Below are 18839 nucleotides of genomic sequence, written 5' to 3'. Positions count from 1 at the left end.
CTGTATGTACCTTTCAGCATTAATGGCGCCTTCACAGATGTGTAAGTTACCCATGTCTTGGGCACTAATACACCCCCATACCATCACAGATGCTGGCTTTTCAACTTTGCGCCTATAACAATCCGGATGGTTCTTTTCCTCTTTGGTCCGGAGGACACGACGTCCACAGTTTCCAAAAAAAATTTGAAATGTGGACTCGTCAGACCACAGAACACTTTTCCACTTTGTATCAGTCCATCTTAAATGAGCTCAGGCCCAGCGAAGCCGACAACGTTTCTGGGTGTTGTTGATAAGCGGTTTTCGCCTTGCATAGGAGAGTTTTAACTTGCACTTACAGATGTAGCGACCAACTGTAGTTACTGACAGTGGGTTTCTGAAGTGTTCTAGAGCCCATGTGGTGATATCCTTTACACACTGATGTCGCTTGTTGATGCAGTACAGCCTGAGGGATCGAAGGTCACGGGCTTAGCTGCTTACGTGCAGTGATTTCTCCAGATTCTCTGAACCCTTTGATGATATTACGGACCGTAGATGGTGAAATCCCTAAATTCCTTGCAATTGCTGGTTGAGAGGTTGTTCTTAAACTGTTCAACAATTTGCTCAGGCATCTGATGACAAAGTGGTGACCCTCGCCCCATCCTTGTTTGTGAATGACTGAGCATTTCATGGAATCTACTTTTATACCCAATCATGGCACCCACCTGTTCCCAATTAGCCTGCACACCTGTGGGATGTTCCAAATAAGTGTTTGATGAGCATTCCTCAACTTTATCAGTATTTATTGCCACCTTTCCCAACTTCTTTGTCACGTGTTGCTGGCATCAAATTCTAAAGTTAATGATTATTTGCAAAAAGAAAAATGTTTATCAGTTTGAACATCAAATATGTTGTCTTTGTAGCATATTCAACTGAATATGGGTTGAAAAGGATTTGCAAATCATTGTATTCCGTTTATATTTACATCTAACACAATTTCCCAACTCATATGGAAACGGGGTTTGTAGGATAAAAGAGCAATGAGGTGCAGATATAAATAAATAGATTACTGTCAGTCAGTCCAAAGTCAACAACAACAACAACAGGTGTGTGTCCATGAGAGACAAGAAGGGAGTTTGTTGTGTTTTCGCCGCATTGTCCTTCGGTATATCAGTGGCCTACTGGTTAGAGTGTCCGCCCTGAAATCGGTAGGTTGGGAGTTCAAACCCCGGCCGAGTCATACCAAAGACTATAAAAATGGGACCCATTACCTCCCTGTTTGATACTCAGCATCAAGGGTTGGAATTGGGGGTTAAATCACCAAAAATGATTCCCGGGCGCGGCCACCATTGCTGCTCACTGCTCCCCTCACCTCCCAGGGGGTGATCAAGGGTGATGGGTCAAATGCAGAGAATAATTTCGCCACAATTAGTGTGTGTGTGACAATCATTGGCACTTTAACTTTATTTTTTAACTTATTTGTGTATATATGTACATACATACATACATACATACATACATACATATATATATATATATATATATATATATATATATATATATATATATATATATATATATATATATATATATATATATATATATTTATATATATATATATATATATATATATATATATATATATATATATATATACTGCATTTCGTAAAATGCAAAGTTGGTCAATCAAGGTTGCGCCAATGTGGAGGGAGAGTCAAAAACTCTATTTGCAGAAGCACTTGCGGAATCCAGGAAACAACACAACACAGCATGAACAATAACACGAACCAACACCGGCTGACAGACAACGCTGAATAATAAACCCTCCTGATTGACAATCAGTGACAGGTGAGGAGACCAGAGCTAGAAACAGAAGTAGAGTTACAGCTAGACAAGCCAAAACAGGGAGTGGACTACCAAAATAAGAGCGCTGGGAGAGAAGTGCAACCAAAATGCAGGAAACAACGGAACACACGTCCACCTGTCAAGTGATCACATTGATCGGAATCGTATCAAAATTCGTATCATAACTCCTCTGTCCAACTATTTAGCACACTTCTTTCTGTGTTGTGGTTGTATCTCCCCTGATCACTGATGTGAGTGACGGGGAGAAAAGCTCCGTCTCACTTGGGCGTCAGTTTGGATTTGCATGTACCGTATTTTCCGGACTATAAAGCGCACTTCAAATAATTTTCTATAACCCGGTGCGCCTAATGTACGAAATAATTGTGGTTGTGCTTACCGACCTCTGTCAAGGCGTGTTTTGTTTTCCCGAGATGCAAGTAAAGTTGGACCGGACATGGCGTGAAGGTAAGGACATCATTTTTATTTTAACACTAACTACAAAAAGGGTACAAACAAAAGGCGCGCTCAAGGCGGAGATAAACTTGGCTAAGAAACAAAAACTACCACAAAGGCAAAACTATGGACATTAAACAAAAACTTACTTGGAACATGAAAATAGACAAAACTCACTGGAACTATAGTAGCAAGGGTAACAGAAGTCAAACAGACTTAATGTCGCCAGGCTGACTTCCTGGCAACTATCGGCTTAAATAGTCTTGAACATGATTAATGACAGGTGTGTGAGTCCAAATTAATCAGGTGCGTGACAAGAGGACAAGTGAAAACTAATGGGTTGTCATGGAAACAAAACAAACAAGAGTGTACAAAGCGTCCAAAAACCAAACCGAACATAACCAAAACAAAACATGATCAATTGTATCAATTGTAATGATAAGTGTGACCAGTAGATGGCAGTCAAACATAAGAGATATGTGTAGACTGCAATATGACTCATGTAAACAACACCAACATGTTATATGTTCCATTGAGAATATAGAACATTACACACAGCGCTCAAAAATCTATCAAAATGTTTTAGTACGACTTTGGTAAGCTATGAACCGCTTGATGTTCTTCAACATAGGAGCATTATTATGGTGTGTGTATAAGGTAAGACATATTATCTGGCGTTTTGTTTCGCAATATTATGCAAAAGCAACTTTTCTTACCTTCTGGTACCTGCTGATCTGTATTTGGGATCTGCATAAGTCCTGAAAATCCGCCTTTGTAGTCCGTGTCGACGCCGTAGTCGATAAGCTTCTTCTTTTTCCTCTATCTTCTTGTTATGGGACATTCATCCTCCGCTGTTGCCATTTCTAATATAAAGTAGTGTAAAGTTCTTACTTATATCTGTCAGTAAACTCGCCCTGAAAGCGCTAAAACATACCGGTGTGGTGAGTTTACATTATTCACCCGAGGAACTTTAGTTATTAGAGAGTTCCGGTCGGGTGTTGTTCTTTCCGGATGAGAAGACGCTGCTCCGTTATTGATTGAAGTAAAGTCTGAATGTCATTAAAACAGCTAGCGCCATCTTTTGACACTTCTTGCACTCCCGTCCTTGCACGCTACACCGCTACAACAAAGATGACGGGGAGAAGACGCTGCAGAAGGTGAGCCACGTAAATAAGACCGCCCACAAAACGGCGCATCCTGAAGCGACTGTCAGAAAGCGGCTTGAAGATGATCTGTAAAACATCATCTATGCAACATTTTGACCACCATTACATGTTATGTAGACCACAAGGAAGTGTTTTACATTTAGAAATAAAAAATAATATGACTCCTTTAATGCGCCTTATAATCCGGTGTGCCTTATATATGAAAAAGGAATAAATAAATAGACCATTCATCGGCAGTGCGCCCTATAATCCAGTGCGCCTTATATATGAAAAAGGATTAAAATAGACCATTCATCGGCAGTGCGCCTTATAATCCAGTGCGCCTTATATATGAAAAAAGATTAAAAATAGACCATTCATCGGCAGTGCGCCTTATAATCCAGTGCGCCTTATACATGAAAAAGGATTAAAAATAGACCATTCATCGGCAGTGCGCTTTATAATCCAGTGCGCCTTATATATGAAAAAGGATTAAAAATAGACCATTCATCGGCAGTGCGCTTTATAATCCAGTGCGCCTTATATATGAAAAAGGATTAAAAATAGACCATTCATCGGCAGTGCGCTTTATAATCCAGTGCGCCTTATATATGAAAAAGGATTAAAAATAGACCATTCATCGGCAGTGCGCCTTATAATCCGGTGCGCCTTATATATGAAAAAAGATTAAAAATAGACCATTCATCGGCAGTGCGCCTTATAATCCGGTGCGCCATATGGTCCGGAAAATACAGTACACATCTTAAGACAAATACCAGACTACGTTTCCAAGACTTTTTAGTGAAAAAATATTGTCTCATTTTCGGGTCAATACAGTATTTTGGTATGGCATCATTTCTTGGGTGAGAGTGAACAACAGTTCTTCTTTTATGGTCACCTGAGAGTGTGTTCTGATTACACTGACCACCCAGACACATCAATATCACAGCTGTGGTGGGCACCAACTAAACACACACACACACACACACACACACACACACACACATTTCACATGGCTGGTGATAAAGTGAGGCCGTGGGCATTACTCACCTGAGGACCACTGGCCGGCAGCCCAGTCTCGACCTACCAATTGACCCGGCCAGCAAAACAACCACTCAAACTTTACTAGTGAGCCCCGTGCAGCGTGTGCCTTCATGCACTCCACGCTCGCTCACACACGCGCTCTGCATTTTTTATGCATGGGAGTCAACAGCCGCCATGCGGCGCAACGGGCGCAAACAGGGCGAAGGTGGCGGTGATTTATAGACGCCGTCTCATCTCAGTTGACCAAGTCAGGTCTGCTGAAACTTTACTGCACATGGAAAGTGACTCCAATTCCAATAATGAATCTTTATTTTTATTTGTCTGATATATAAGACATTTTAAGCTCTCAAAGCATGGGTAATATAGAGATGCAATTGCCAGAACTACAGATGTACGCTGCGGGCCGATTTAAAGCATTGCAACAACTTTATAAGGTCTTTAAATCATAATGCAAACGCAGTAGACTCAACCTGCATCATCTGTTCATTAACTGCTACTCTCAGACACTCCGGGAGCTACGAAAACATCCCAGGTAATAAAACAAGTCAACTCCTGTACGGATTATAATAAAAATTCATCTTAACATGTGTGGCGCTCGTATACATTTTTTTAAGAGTCTCACAGAAACATTTGAAGGCAACACGACCAAAAGCACGGTTAGCGTTTTATAATCAATCAATCAATTAATCAATGTTTATTTATAGAGATGCCGATAAATGCTTTAGAATGTAATATCAAAAATTATCGGTATCATTTTTTTATTATCGGTATTGTTTTTTTGTTTTTTTTATTAAATCAACATAAAAAACAAGATACAAAAACCTCCCTCCCATTCACACTCATTCACACAAAAGGGTTGTTTCTTTCTGTTATTAATATTCTGGTTCTTACATTATATATCAATATATATCAATACAGTCTGTGCCTGTTACTGCATTACATATACACTATATTGCCAAAAGTATTTGGCCACCTGCCTTGACTCACATATGAACTTGAAGTGCCATCCCATGGATTTGTCCAAAATCTTTTGGTATCCTGGAGCATTCAAAGTTCCTTTTGCTGGAACTAAGGAACCAAGCCCATCTCCCGAAAAAGCAACCCCACACCATATTTCCTCCTCTACCAAATTTCACACTCGGCACAATGCAGTCCGAAATGTAGTGTTCTCCTGGCAACCTTCAAACCCAGACTGCTCCATCAGATTGCCAGATGGAAAAGCGTGATTCATCAGTCCAGGGAAGGCGTCTCCACTGCTCTAGAGTCCAGTGGCGACGTGCTTTACACCACTGCATCCCACGCTTTGCATTGGACTTGGTGATGTATGGCTTAGATGCAGCTGCACGGCCATGTAAGGTCACAGAAAGTCAGAGGTGAAGTAGAAAGTAATGAAGCAACACAGGAAGTTTAAAAAAGAAAATAAGAGCTCTAGGAAGTAAATAAGATAAAACAGAGGAAACAGGGCCGTGACAGTTGTGTCTCCTGACTGGCAATCAGGAAACAAGTGAGAAAACCAGCGTTCCAATCATAGGTGAAATAGCACAAAATGGAAGCATCACAGGAAGTAGAAACCAAAAAAATAAGAGCTCCAGGATGTACAGGAAATAGGACAGTGACATTTGTGTCTCCTGACTGTCAATCAGGAAACAAGTGAGAAAACCAGCGCTCCAATCATAGGCAAAAAGGAAAATATAAGCAACACAGGAAGTAGAAACCAAAAAAATAAGAGCTCTGGGATGTACAGGAAACATGACAATGACAGTTGTCTCCTGACTGTCAATCAGGAAACAAGTGAGAAAATCAGCGCTCCAACCAGAGGCGAAAAGGAAAATGGAAGCAACACAGGAAGTAGAAACCAAAAAAATAAGAGCTCTAGGATGTACAGGAAACAGGACAGTGGCAGTTGTGTCTCCTGACTGGCAATCAGTAAACAAGTGAGAAAACCAGCGCTCCAACCAGAGGTGAAAAAGAAAATGGAAGCAACACAGGAAGTAGAAACCAAAAAAATAAGAGCTCTAGGATGTACAGGAAACAGGACAGTGACAGTTGTGTCTCCTGACTGGCAATCAGGAAACAAGTGAGAAAACCAGCGCTTCAACCAGAAGTAAAAAAGGAAATGGAAACAACACAGGAAGTAGAAACCAAAAAAAATAAGAGCTCTGGGATGTACAGGAAACATGACAATGACAGTTGTGTCTCCTGACTGTCAATCAGGAAACAAGTGAGGAAACCAGCGCTCCAATCATAGGTGAAATAGCACAAAATGGAAGCATCACAGGAAGTAGAAACCAAAAAATAAGAGCTCTAGGATGTACAGGAAACAGGACAGTGACAGTTGTGTCTCCTAGCTGTCAATCAGGAAACTAGTAAGAAAACCAGCGCTCCAACTAGAGGTGAAATAGAAAATGGAAGCATCACAGGAAGTAGAAACCAAAAAAATAAGAGCTCTAGGATGTACAGGAAACAGGACAATGACAGTTGTGTCTCCTGACGGTCAATCAGGAAACAAGTGAGAAAACCAGCGCTCCAACCAGAGGCGAAAAAGAAAATGAAAGCAACACAGGAAGTAGAAACCAAAAAAAAGAGCTCAAGGATGTACAGGAAACAGGACAGTGAAAGTTGTGTCTCCTGACTGGCAATCAGGAAACAAGTGAGAAAACCAGCGCTTCAACCAGAAGTAAAAAAGGAAATGGAAACAACAACAGGAAGTAGAAACCAAAATAATAAGAGCTCTAGGATGTACAGGAAACATGACAATGACAGTTGTGTCTCCTGACTGGCAATCAGGAAACAAGTGAGGAAACCAGCGCTCCAACAAGAGTTGAAAAAGAAAATGGAAGCAACACAGGAAGTAGAAACCAAAAAAATAAGAGCTCTAGGATGTACAGGAAACATGACAATGACAGTTGTGTCTCCTGACTGGCAATCAGGAAACAAGTGAGGAAACCAGTGCTCCAATCATAGGTAAAAAAGCACAAAATGGAAGCATCACAGGAAGTAGAAACAAGAAAATAAGAGCCTTGGGACGTAAATAATATAAAACACAGGAAACAGGACAGTGCAGGTTGTGTCTCCTGACTGTCAATCAGGAAACAAGTGAGAAAACCAGCGCTCCAACCAGAGGCGAAAATGAAAATGGAAGCAACATAGGAAGTAGAAACAAAAAAAATAAGAGCTCTAGGATGTACAGGAAACATGACAATGACAGTTGTCTGTCCTGATTGTCAATCAGGTAACAGCTGAGGAAACCAGCTCAGGTGAAATAGCACAAAATGGAAGCAACGCAGGAAGTAGAAACAAGAAAATAAGAGCTTTAGGACATATATAATTGACAGTGACAGGTGTGTCTCCTGATTGTTAATTACCGACTGGAGTGAAGATCAGTACTCCATCAGGGAGTTTAAAAAAATGAGGTGTAATGTTCTACAATAATAAATTGTATTTTCCCTCCCCACTTTTCAGAGCTTCCTCCAGCCAAATATTAAATTACACCTTTGACTGCTTGCATTTAACGGTCAGCCAGATCTTTTGGGGCTTGGTGGGTCGTATAATTCAGAGGAAGAAATATATTTTGCCACGGTGCTTCAGCCGGTCCATCACATAGTTGATATTTTCCATCTCATTAGGAACTAATACCACAGCTGCAGCTGATAAATGGTACAGTAACTGTGACCCTTACCAAGATTGATACTTCCTGCGGACTGTGACTGCTGACGTAAGTTGAGTGCACCTTTCGACTTGACTTCAAGTGACTATCATTTATGTGGAGTGCCAGGCCCGTGTCAAAATGTACCTTCCTGAATTATAGCAACAAATCCTGGCTCTCGTCATTTATGGGACTATGAGCATCACCATCAGTCACCCTCCTCCATGTTGTCTGGATAAATGTGGACCAAAGTCCGGCAATAGGGTGAATATTGAGAACATTTCCAGGAATATTAAAAGTATAAATGTCAGTATCTACCATGTATCCATTTATTTAAATGAAATTCTGTGGTACCTTTGTGCATTCACGCACAGTATAAAACGTTTGGTGGACAAATTGAGCATTGTTTGGTTAGTTACTGAAAACCAGTAACTAGTTACAGTTACTTTATTTCAAAAGTAACTCAGTTACCAACTCAGTTACTTACACCAAAAAGCAATACGTTACTGTAAAAAGTAACTATTTAGTTACTTCTTTTTTTTTTAAAGCTCCCATTAATGCCCTTTTAGCCTTCATTTCAGTACTGTTATTGCACTGGAGAATAATACAATCTGTTGATCCACTTGCCATGCATTTGCATCACTGAACTCTGCTAAGCAATGTGGTCTACGTACAACACACAAAGACAAAGATATGTTTCAAAGGGCCAATTTATTTCAGGCCATAACAAATTGACAAAACTATTTTAAATAGCTGCAACATAACATACATAAGTAACAAACCGCATAATAACAACATAGCTGTAAACCTGGCTTCACCCAAAGAAGGCACACATGACATACACAAAGCCTAACCAGGCATTTTTTTCTCTCAAGGAATTGTGAAATAAAATCATGTCTTCAGGAGATCAACACTGTACTGAAGCCCAGAACACTCTATGCATTTCCCCAGTTTTAGTTTAGAGATAAGGAAAGATTAGCCTGGCCCACGTGGATGCCTCTTTATGTTTGTGAACTTTATAGTCTATACATTTAGAGTGATGTGATAATCAAACACTCTAGAAGTCTAGAATGAAAGAGTATATAAGATAATTGACAGAGTGTGTGTACCTTCAGTGCTGAATGATGAGCAGAGGCAGAGTTTGGAGTGTCTTCTTTAGATCGCTTTCCATTTTTATGTACTCACTGTCCAGGTGCCATTTGCCGTTTGACGCCGGTATCATGCTAATTAGCTGCCTGAAAGTGAGTGGCTCCACTGTAGAAATAACCTGCATGTCTTTCTAGCACATACGCTGCAATGGCTCTATCAATGTTGTCCTGGCTAGCAGTGCCTCCGTTAAAATCCAGCCGCTGTTGGAGGTGGAGATGAAGTGTGTCTCTCTTTACTAGCTTCGTCGAAGCATGTGGCTTTTGCAGCTGTTTCAGCAGATTTGAATTGCTGCTTTGGGCAGTAGACGGGATCTTTGATCCCAGACACAACTTACATTAAAACTAAAATGTTATTTTCTTTGTGCTCGACAAAAGAAAAGAAGTGAGAATATCTCCATGTTAAGAAACTCGACTGCGGCTAGGTTGTTAGTAAACACAGACACGCCCCTCCCCACACCCACACCCACACCCAGACACACACACAGCGCGCCTCTTGTGACACAAGAACATTCAGAAGGACAACACTGCAACTCTCCAATAAAACACACACAGATCTTCTCAGTTTCTAGCCGATACCACATAAAAGATAACGCAGAAACGCATTATGTAGTAACGGTAACAGAGTTACTGAATATAAAAAAATAACACGTTAGATTACTAGTTACCGCCGAAACTACTTTTTAGCGCGTTAGTCCCAACACTAAAAATGAGACAGAGAAGGAGTGGAAGATTTTATATGTAAACAAACTGTTGCGTCACAGTCCACACTATGGTGAGTTCAAGCACCACCGAAATTAGTAAGACAAAACGATGTTCACCAAATACTCTCATCAGTGACGCATACACACAAACATATTAAACAGTGGGCTTTCTAACAATTGGGAAGGTTTGTGTCATGTTTGTCCTCAAAAAAATCATACTAAGGCCCCACCATATGTTTCCATTTTCAATCCTTTTTTAAAAAATTGCTCCGGGGAGCCACTAGGGCAGCACTAAAGAGCTCGAGAGCCGCGGGTTGCTGACCCCCGTTCCAAACCACTGATTCTGAAACTGTGGCTCCATCTAGTGGTGTGCCAAAGAAGTCTGTAAATATGTACTGTTGATGTTTGTGCATTGTGTGTAATGTCACAGTGGCCACAAATATCAAATATACTTTTTAAATAAAACCTCTACCTTGCTTTTACTTATTACTTGGGCCTACTACGCTACTGTATATGTATATGTTGGCCATTATGGTGATACTTGGAGATTCAAGTGTTTTCTGAGATGGTACTTGATGAAAAAAGTTTATTCATCTAAACTTTGCAGTCAAACCTTCCAAACGTGTGTTATAATTACCGTAAGAGAGTTTCACAGTAAACAATACAGCAGACCTAAGACGCTTAAGTGAATATTCACCCAGACAAACATCCCCACACTCACCACCGCGTCCGTCCTGCCGGGATATTCATGTGAGTGTCCTCCCGTCGGTGCACAGGCGCTCAGGTCTCTCCATGCTCCACTGCTCCTCCTAACAGATCATTTTAGAATAGCAGAGCTGGTTAATGCCTTCACATTTGTCACCACCGTTTGTTTATTGGGTGAAATCTGCTTGCCCGTGTTGTTCGGCTGTAAACACACACTGCATCACACTGATACTGTGAGGTGTGATAATCAAGTGTCGTAAAAAAAAAAAAAAAAATGCGTGAAGGCAATTCATAAAGCAGCTTAGTTCTGTAGATTTTACAAGAGCATAGAATGTAAATAATATTTTTTTTTAAACATCCATGTCTACCATACTTGCCAACCTTGAGACCTCCGATTTCGGGAGGTGGGGCGTGGGGGGCGTGGTCGGGGGTGGGGCCGGGGGCGTGGTTGGGGGCGTGGTTAAGATATATATATATATATATATATATAAGAAATACTTGACTTTCAGTGAATTCTAGCTATATATATATATATATATATATATATATATATAAATAAAAGAAATACTTGAATTTCAGTGTTCATTTATTTACACATATACCTACACACATAACACTCATCTACTCATTGTTGAGTTAAGGGTTGAATTGTCCATCCTTGTTCTATTCTCTGTCACTTTTTCAGAACACACACATTATACAAATAAACATTATAAAATCAATAAGAAAACGGGAGCTCTAATTTGGGAGTCTGAATTAGGATCAGAAGTTCCTATATAAACATTGTGTACTCACGTCGCCATTTTGTAATGATTACTGCAGCTGTGCACTGGATTCATTCACAAATACAAACTACAACTCACAAACACTTTAGAGTTAGGCTCCACCATCAGAATGTGTACTTAAACTTATAAAGATCACATGGATATTATTCAGTGAGTTGATTCACCAAAACTAACCTGTTATACAGATGGAAAAAGCACACAGGACGTTTCAATTGTTCACAGACTGGTCGCTCTCATCAGAATGACAAGACACTTCCGGTCTGCAGGTGATAGCATTCAATTGGGAAGAAACGCCCTACTGCCCCCTACTGACCAATGTGAATACTGATAAATGTGTAATGACAGCTCCAAAAACGAATTCAAATCACAAAATAAACTAAATAAATCAACACAAAAATGTGACACATTATGGGTGGGTCACATATGCATGTACAGTAGATGGCAGTATTGTCCTGTTTAAAAGCGTCACAACATTGCCGTTTACGGCAGACGAACTGCTTTACGGTAGACGAAAACTTGAATGCTGTTGTGTGTTGTTACCGCGCTTGGAGGACGTTAATGAAACTGCCTAACAATAAACCCACATAAGAAACCAAGAACTCACCCTCGATCATTCCACAGTTATAACGTGATTGGGCAGGCATGCTGTTTATATTGCGGGAAAGCAGACGTGAGAACAGGCTGTCAACATGTCACTCAGGTCCGCATGGAGCTGGAGGGGGCGTGGCCTCCAGCTCCGCCTGAATTTCGGGAGATTTTCGGGAGAAAATTTGTCCCGGGAGGTTTTCGGGAGAGGCGCTGAATTTCGGGAGTCTCCCGGAAAATCCGGGAGGGTTGGCAAGTATGATGTCTACTTTCATGTACCGTATTTTCCGGACCATAGGGCGCACTGCCAATTATAAGGCGCACTGCCGATTAATGGTCTATTTTTGATCTTTTTTTCCATATATAAGGCACATTATAGGGCGCATTAGAGGAGTCATATTTTTATTTTTTTTCTAAATGTAAAACACTTCCTTGTGATCTACATCAGTGGTCCCCAACCACCGGTACCGGTCCGTGGATCGATTGGTACCGGGTCGCACAATAATTTTTGTATTTTTTTTATATCAACCTAAAAAACACAATATACACTTACAATTAGTGCACCAACCCAAAAAAACTCCCACCCCCATTTAACACTCATTCACAGTCATTCGCACAAAAGGGTTGTTTCTTTCTGTTATTAATATTTCTGGTTCCTACATTATATATCAATATAGATCAATACAGTCTCCAGGAATACAGTCCGTAAGCACACATAATTGTATTTTTTCATGACAAAAAAATAAATAAAAAAATTAAAAATAATAATACCATACACTCCCCCCCCAGTCCGTGGGACACATTTTCAAGCGTTGACCAGGCCAGGGTTACAAAATAGGTTGGGGACCACTGGTCTACATAACATGTAATGGTGGTTCTTTGGTCAAAATGTTGCATAGATGATGTTTTACAGATCATCTTCAAGCCGCTTTCTGACAGTCGCTTCAGGATGCGCCGTATTGTGGGCTGTCTTACTTATTTACGTTACGCCATCTTTGTTGTAGCGGTGTAGCGTGCAAGGACGGGAGTGGAAGAATTGTCAATAGATGGAGCTAACTATTTGTGACTAGTGATGGGTCTGGCAACACCGATGCATTGGCGCATGCGTCGAGCTCATAGAGCAAAACCCTGTGTCGGTGCGCGTACCGCTTTTAGAAAGTCACATGACCAATCATGAGCTGTTTTGGTCACGTGACCGATACGCGAACTGTGTCGCACTGACGCCTCCTCTGTGCCCTGTGAGCGGGTCTTTTCTACGGCCGGAGAAATAATAACTAAGAGAAATAGTCTAAAATGTAATACGTGGGAAAAACTTTTTTTTTTTTTTTTTTTTATAAAAATGTGTAAAAAAATTAAATTAAAATAATTCCCAGTCCACAATCATCCACAACACATTCTCTTAGATTTCCATGTTATGATACATGTTCACATTATTTATTGACTGTATCTAAAAAAGATAAAAATATATTTTTATTTAAATGAAGATATGAAATAATCCTAAATGAAATACAATGACTTGGTTTATATTATTGTATATACTAGGGCAGGGGTCACCAACGCGGTACCCGCGGTCACCAGGTAGCCCGTAAGGACCAGATCAGTCGCCCGCTGGCCTGTTCTAAAAATAGCTCAAAGAGCAGCACTTAGCAGTGAGCTGCCTCTATTTTTTTCAATTGTATTTATTGACTAGCAAGCTGGTCTCGCTTTGCTCGACATTTTTAATTCTAAAAGAGACAAAACTCAAATAGAATTTGAAAATCCAAGAAAATATTTTAAAGACTTGGTCTTCACTTGGAATAAGCGGTAGAAAATGGATGGATGGATGGGTCTTCACTTGTTTAAATAAATTCATTTATTTTTTACTTTGCTTCTTATTACTTTTAGACATACAATTTTAGAGAAAAAATACAACCTTAAAAATGATTTTAGGATTTTTAAACAAATATACTTTTTTACCTTTTAAATTTCTTCCTCTTCTTTCCTGACAATTTAAATCAATGTTCAAGTAAAAAAAAAAATGTTATTATTGTAAAGGATAATACATATTTTAGCTTCTGGTTTTACGACGAAGAATATTTGTGAAATATTTCTTCAAACTTACTATGATTAAAATTCAAAAAAATTATTCTGGCAAATATAGAAAATTTGTAGAATCAAATTTAAATCTTATTTCAAAGTATTTTGAATTTCTTTTAAAATTTTTGTTCTGGAAAATCTAGAACAAATACTGATTTGTCTTTGTTAGAAATATAGTTTGGTCCAATTTGTTAAATATTCTAACAAAGTGCAGATTGGATTTTAACCAATTTAAAACATGTCATCAAAATTCTCACCCGGAAAAGGGTGGAATGCCATCTTCGGGTTGGGGAGGAGACCCTGCCCCAAGTGGAGGAGTTCAAGTACCTCGGAGTCTTGTTCACGAGTGAGGGAAGAGTGGATCGTGAGATCGACAGGCGGATCGGTGCGGCGTCTTCAGTAATGCGGACGCTGTATCGATCCGTTGTGGTGAAGAAGGAGCTGAGCCGGAAGGCAAAGCTCTCAATTTACCGGTCGATCTACGTTCCCATCCTCACCTATGGTCATGAGCTTTGGGTTATGACCGAAAGGACAAGTTCACGGGTACAAGCGGCCGAAATGAGTTTCCTCCGCCGGGTGGCGGGGCTCTCCCTTAGAGATAGGGTGAGAAGCTCTGCCATCCGGGGGGAGCTCAAAGTAAAGCCGCTGCTCCTCCACATCGAGAGGAGCCAGATGAGGTGGTTCGGGCAGCTGGTCAGGATGCCACCCGAACGCCTCCCGAGGGAGGTGTTTAGGGCACGTCCGACCGGTAGTAGGCCGCGGGGAAGACCCAGGACATGTTGGGAAGACTATGTCTCCCGGCTGGCCTGGGAACGCCTCGGGGTCCCACAGGAAGAGCTGGACGAAGTGGCTGGGGAGAGAGAAGTCTGGGCTTCCCTGCTTAGGCTGCTGCCCCCGCGACCCGACCTCGGATAAGCGGAAGAAGATGGATGGATGGATGGACCTTACATTCTGTTTGTCATATCCTGTGCTCTGTACTCTGTTTTTATGCCAACCAACACGGATCGCAACAATAATTCTAGTTTCACATGCAGAAAACCATGTGAAATACATAAATAAACAAGGGAAAAGGTTTGTATTTTATTTCTGTGGTTTAAGGTAAGATAAGATAATTTTGTATTGATCCCACAACAGGGAAATTTGGGTTACTTTGTTTACGTGTTTCAAATATTGGTAAAAGAGAAAATGTATTTTCTTGAAAAGTGAAACATTTGTTATCCTGGCATTAATAGTACTGTGATTCTGTATGGTATCCAACTAATATATTTTTCCAGAAACTAAATCTGGTTTAGTGTTCCTTAGGATGACATTTTCATACAGCATGATTATAAAACATTATTACCTTAAAGGCCTACTGAAACCCACTACTACCGACCACGCAGTCTGATAGTTTATATATCAATGATGAAATCTTAACATTGCAACACATGCCAATACGGCCGGGTTAACTTATAAAGTGCAATTTTAAATTTCCTGCGAAACTTCCGGTTGAAAACGTCTAGGTATGATGACGTATGCGCGTGACGTCGATGGTTGAAATGGAAGTATTGGGACGCCCTTGTATCCAATACAAAAAGCTCAGTTTTCATCGCAAAATTCCACAGTATTCTGGACAACTGTGTTGGTGAATCTTTTGCAATTTGTTTAATGAACAATGGAGACTGCAAAGAAGAAAACTGTAGGTGCGATCGGTGTATTAGCGTCTGGCTACAGCAACACAACCAGGAGGACTTTGACTTGGATAGCAGACGCGCTATCCGACGCTAGCCGCCGACCGCATCGATGATCGGGTGAAGTCCTTCGTCGCTCCGTCGATCGCTGGAACGCAGGTGAGCTTCGGTGTTGATGAGCAGATGAGAGCTGGCGTAGGTGGAGAGCTAATGTTTTTATCATAGCTCTGTCGAGGTCCGTAGCTAAGTTAGATTCAATGGCGTCGTTAGCAACAGCATTGTTAAGCTTCGCCAGGCTGGAAAGCATTAACCGTGTAGTTACAGGTCCATGGTTTAATAGTATTGTTGATTTTCTGTCTATCCTTCCAGTCAGGGGTTTATTTATTGTGTTTCTATCTGCAGTTAAGCCCGATGCTATCACGTTAGCTCCGTAGCTAAAGTGCTTCACCGATGTATTGTCGTGGAGATAAAAGTCACTGTGAATGTCCATTTCGCGTTCTCGACTCTCATTTTCAAGAGGATATAGTATCCGAGGTGGTTTAAAATACAAATCCGTGATCCACAATAGAAAAAGGAGAGAGTGTGGAATCCAATGAGCCCTTGTACCTAAGTTACGGTCAGAGCGAAAAAAGATGACGAATCTTTCATCTTGGCTCAAATTAATGGGGTAATCGTCGCTTTCTCGGTCCCAATCGCTCTCGCTGCTGGTGTAAACAATGGGGAAATGTGAGGAGACTTTCAACTTGTGACGTCACGCTACTTCCGGTACAGGCAAGGCTTTTTTTTATCAGCGACCAAAAGTTGCGAACTTTATCGTCGTTGTTCTATACCAGGGGTCGGCAACCCAAAATGTTGAAAGAGCCATATTGGAACAAAAATACAAAAACAAATCTGTCTGGAGCCGCAAAAAATTAAAAGCCATATTACATACAGATAGTGTGTCATGAGATATACACTGAATTAAGAGGACTTAAAGGAAACTAAATGACCTCAAATATAGCTACAAATGAGGCATTATGATGCAATATGTACATATAGCTAGCCTAAATAGCATGTTAGCATCGATTAGCTTGCAGTCATGCAGTGACCAAATATGTCTGATTAGCACTCCACACAAGTCAATAACATCAACAAAACTCACCTTTCATGCACAACCTCAAAAGTTTGGTGGACAAAATGAGACAGAAAAAGAAGTGGCATAAAACACGTCCTAGAAAGTTATACATGTAAACAATCTACGGTGAGTTCAAGGACCGCCAAAATTAGTAGGACAAAACGGCGCTGGCCAAATACTCGAATCAGTGAAGCATGTTTAATGTAAACAGTGTGCTTTGTAACAATTAGGGAGGTTTGTGTCATGTTTGTCCTCCTACAGAAACCATATTAAAACAAAAAATAGATTGTTTTCCCCTCATCTTTTTCCATTTTTCATACATTTCTGAAAATGCTCCAGAGAGCCACCAGGGCGGCGCTAAAGATCTAGAGCCGCGGGTTGCCGACCCCTGTTCTATACTAAATCCTTTCAGCAAAAATATGGCAATATCGCGAAATGATCAAGTATGACACATAGAATGGATCTGCTATCCCCGTTTAAATAAAAAAATGTCATTTCAGTAGGCCTTTAAAGTATGATTCACATTCAGAATGTTCCATCCTTCTATATATGGTAGTTGGAGTCGCAGACAACTTCATTACTGCTAAAAAGCCGTTTTCAGTAATGTCACAGAAGATTTGCTTTAACATTTAAGTGGTGAAACTTCCTATAAGAGGACAGCTGTAGTGCTGTATTCTGACCATCATGTCATATTTAATTTAATTTTTTTTTTTTTTTAAATGGTCCTCAGTAGTCACATACAAATTTGTGTGAATTATGCAAAATTATTTAAATTTGGTCCCCATGAACCATACTAACTATTTTTCCCCAGGGTCCCCAGTAAGAATGATCAGCACATTACTTCATCAATCCAGAGATTTAAAGACGTGTATGAGCTAACTGGGCAGTGGACATTTTACACCATTTTTTTATGCCTCCACAACCTGTAGAAAGGGTGGTCCCCACAAGTGATGATCAAAAACTTGGTCCCCATTCAAAATGATAACCAGTGTGTGTGTGTGTGTGTGTGTGTGTGTGTGTGTGTGTGTGTGTGTGTGTGTGTGTGTGTGTGCTCTTGTATTCCTACCCTTATTGAGACATCAACGAGGAAAAGTGCCTTCCATTAAAAGACCGGTGATCATATCTTGGTCCAAATACGGAAAACCATTGCATCTAATAGAGAATGTCTCATTTGCACCCCTGGTGGTGAAATCCATCAAAATTAGGGTGGGTGGTCCCTAAAAAGGAGGGATTTTTCAAATTGACTGTGTGTCGGTTGTAAAAGTGCTCCCCCTCTGGTCAACATATGAAATAACAAGTGTGTGTAAAAATTTGAAGTGCTCCCCCTCTGGCCAAGATATGTAATAACAAGTGTGTGTAAGAAATTGAAATGCGCTCCCATTGGCCAAAATTAATAAAACAAATAAAATAAATATGTATGTAGAGACATACTGTAATAACGTGAAGTAAATAATGAATAATAAAAACCAATTACAAACAAAAAAAATTGACTAAAAGTATTTTTCTCATGTGTCGACTTAAAATTGGGAACAATTTCTAATATTCTTTCTGCTTCTGTAATATTGCAAGATTTTCTTGTAAAAGTGTTACTTTTTTATGTAAAATTATTACTTTTTAATGCAAAATGGTGACATTTGTCATAAAAAATTCTGACTTTTATCACAATATTGCCAATTTCTTTGTTGTTCTTGTAAAATAGTGACATTTTTTGAGTAAAATGATTACTTTTGTCATAATTTTGCCAAGTAAAATTCAGATTATTATTATAATATTGCCAAAATGTTCTTATAAAATGGTAACTTTTGTCGAATAAAATTACGACTCTTTTCATAAAATTGCCAAATGTTTAAGCTTTTCTTGTAAAATTGTGACTGTTATTGAGTAAAATTCCAAAGATTATTATAATATTTGCACAAATGTTCTGTTTTTCTTGTAACATTTTGACT

At 40.0% G+C, this 18839-nt stretch overlaps 1 protein-coding gene across 2 annotated transcripts in view; it reads right to left on the bottom strand.

Annotated features, from left to right (window-relative positions):
* Window positions 1-18839, bottom strand: part of LOC133572774 (cilia- and flagella-associated protein 337-like) — a 98433-nt gene that overhangs the window by 13457 nt on the left and 66137 nt on the right. Inside the window, exon 18 of one of the 2 annotated variants that reach the window (XM_061925789.2) lies at window positions 10680-10767. The exons of the other annotated variant lie outside the window; for it this stretch is intronic. Within the exon in view, the coding sequence (XP_061781773.1) occupies window positions 10705-10767 (63 nt within the window). The 3' untranslated portion in view covers window positions 10680-10704. The remainder of the gene's footprint in view (window positions 1-10679; window positions 10768-18839) is intronic. 2 annotated transcript variants of the gene reach the window in all.

This window comes from Nerophis lumbriciformis, linkage group LG30 (genome assembly GCF_033978685.3).
Source record: "Nerophis lumbriciformis linkage group LG30, RoL_Nlum_v2.1, whole genome shotgun sequence".
Lineage (NCBI taxonomy): Eukaryota > Metazoa > Chordata > Actinopteri > Syngnathiformes > Syngnathidae > Nerophis > Nerophis lumbriciformis.
The sequence above is the reverse complement of the archived record's forward strand: the minus strand, read 5'-3'. Positions and strand labels throughout refer to the sequence as shown.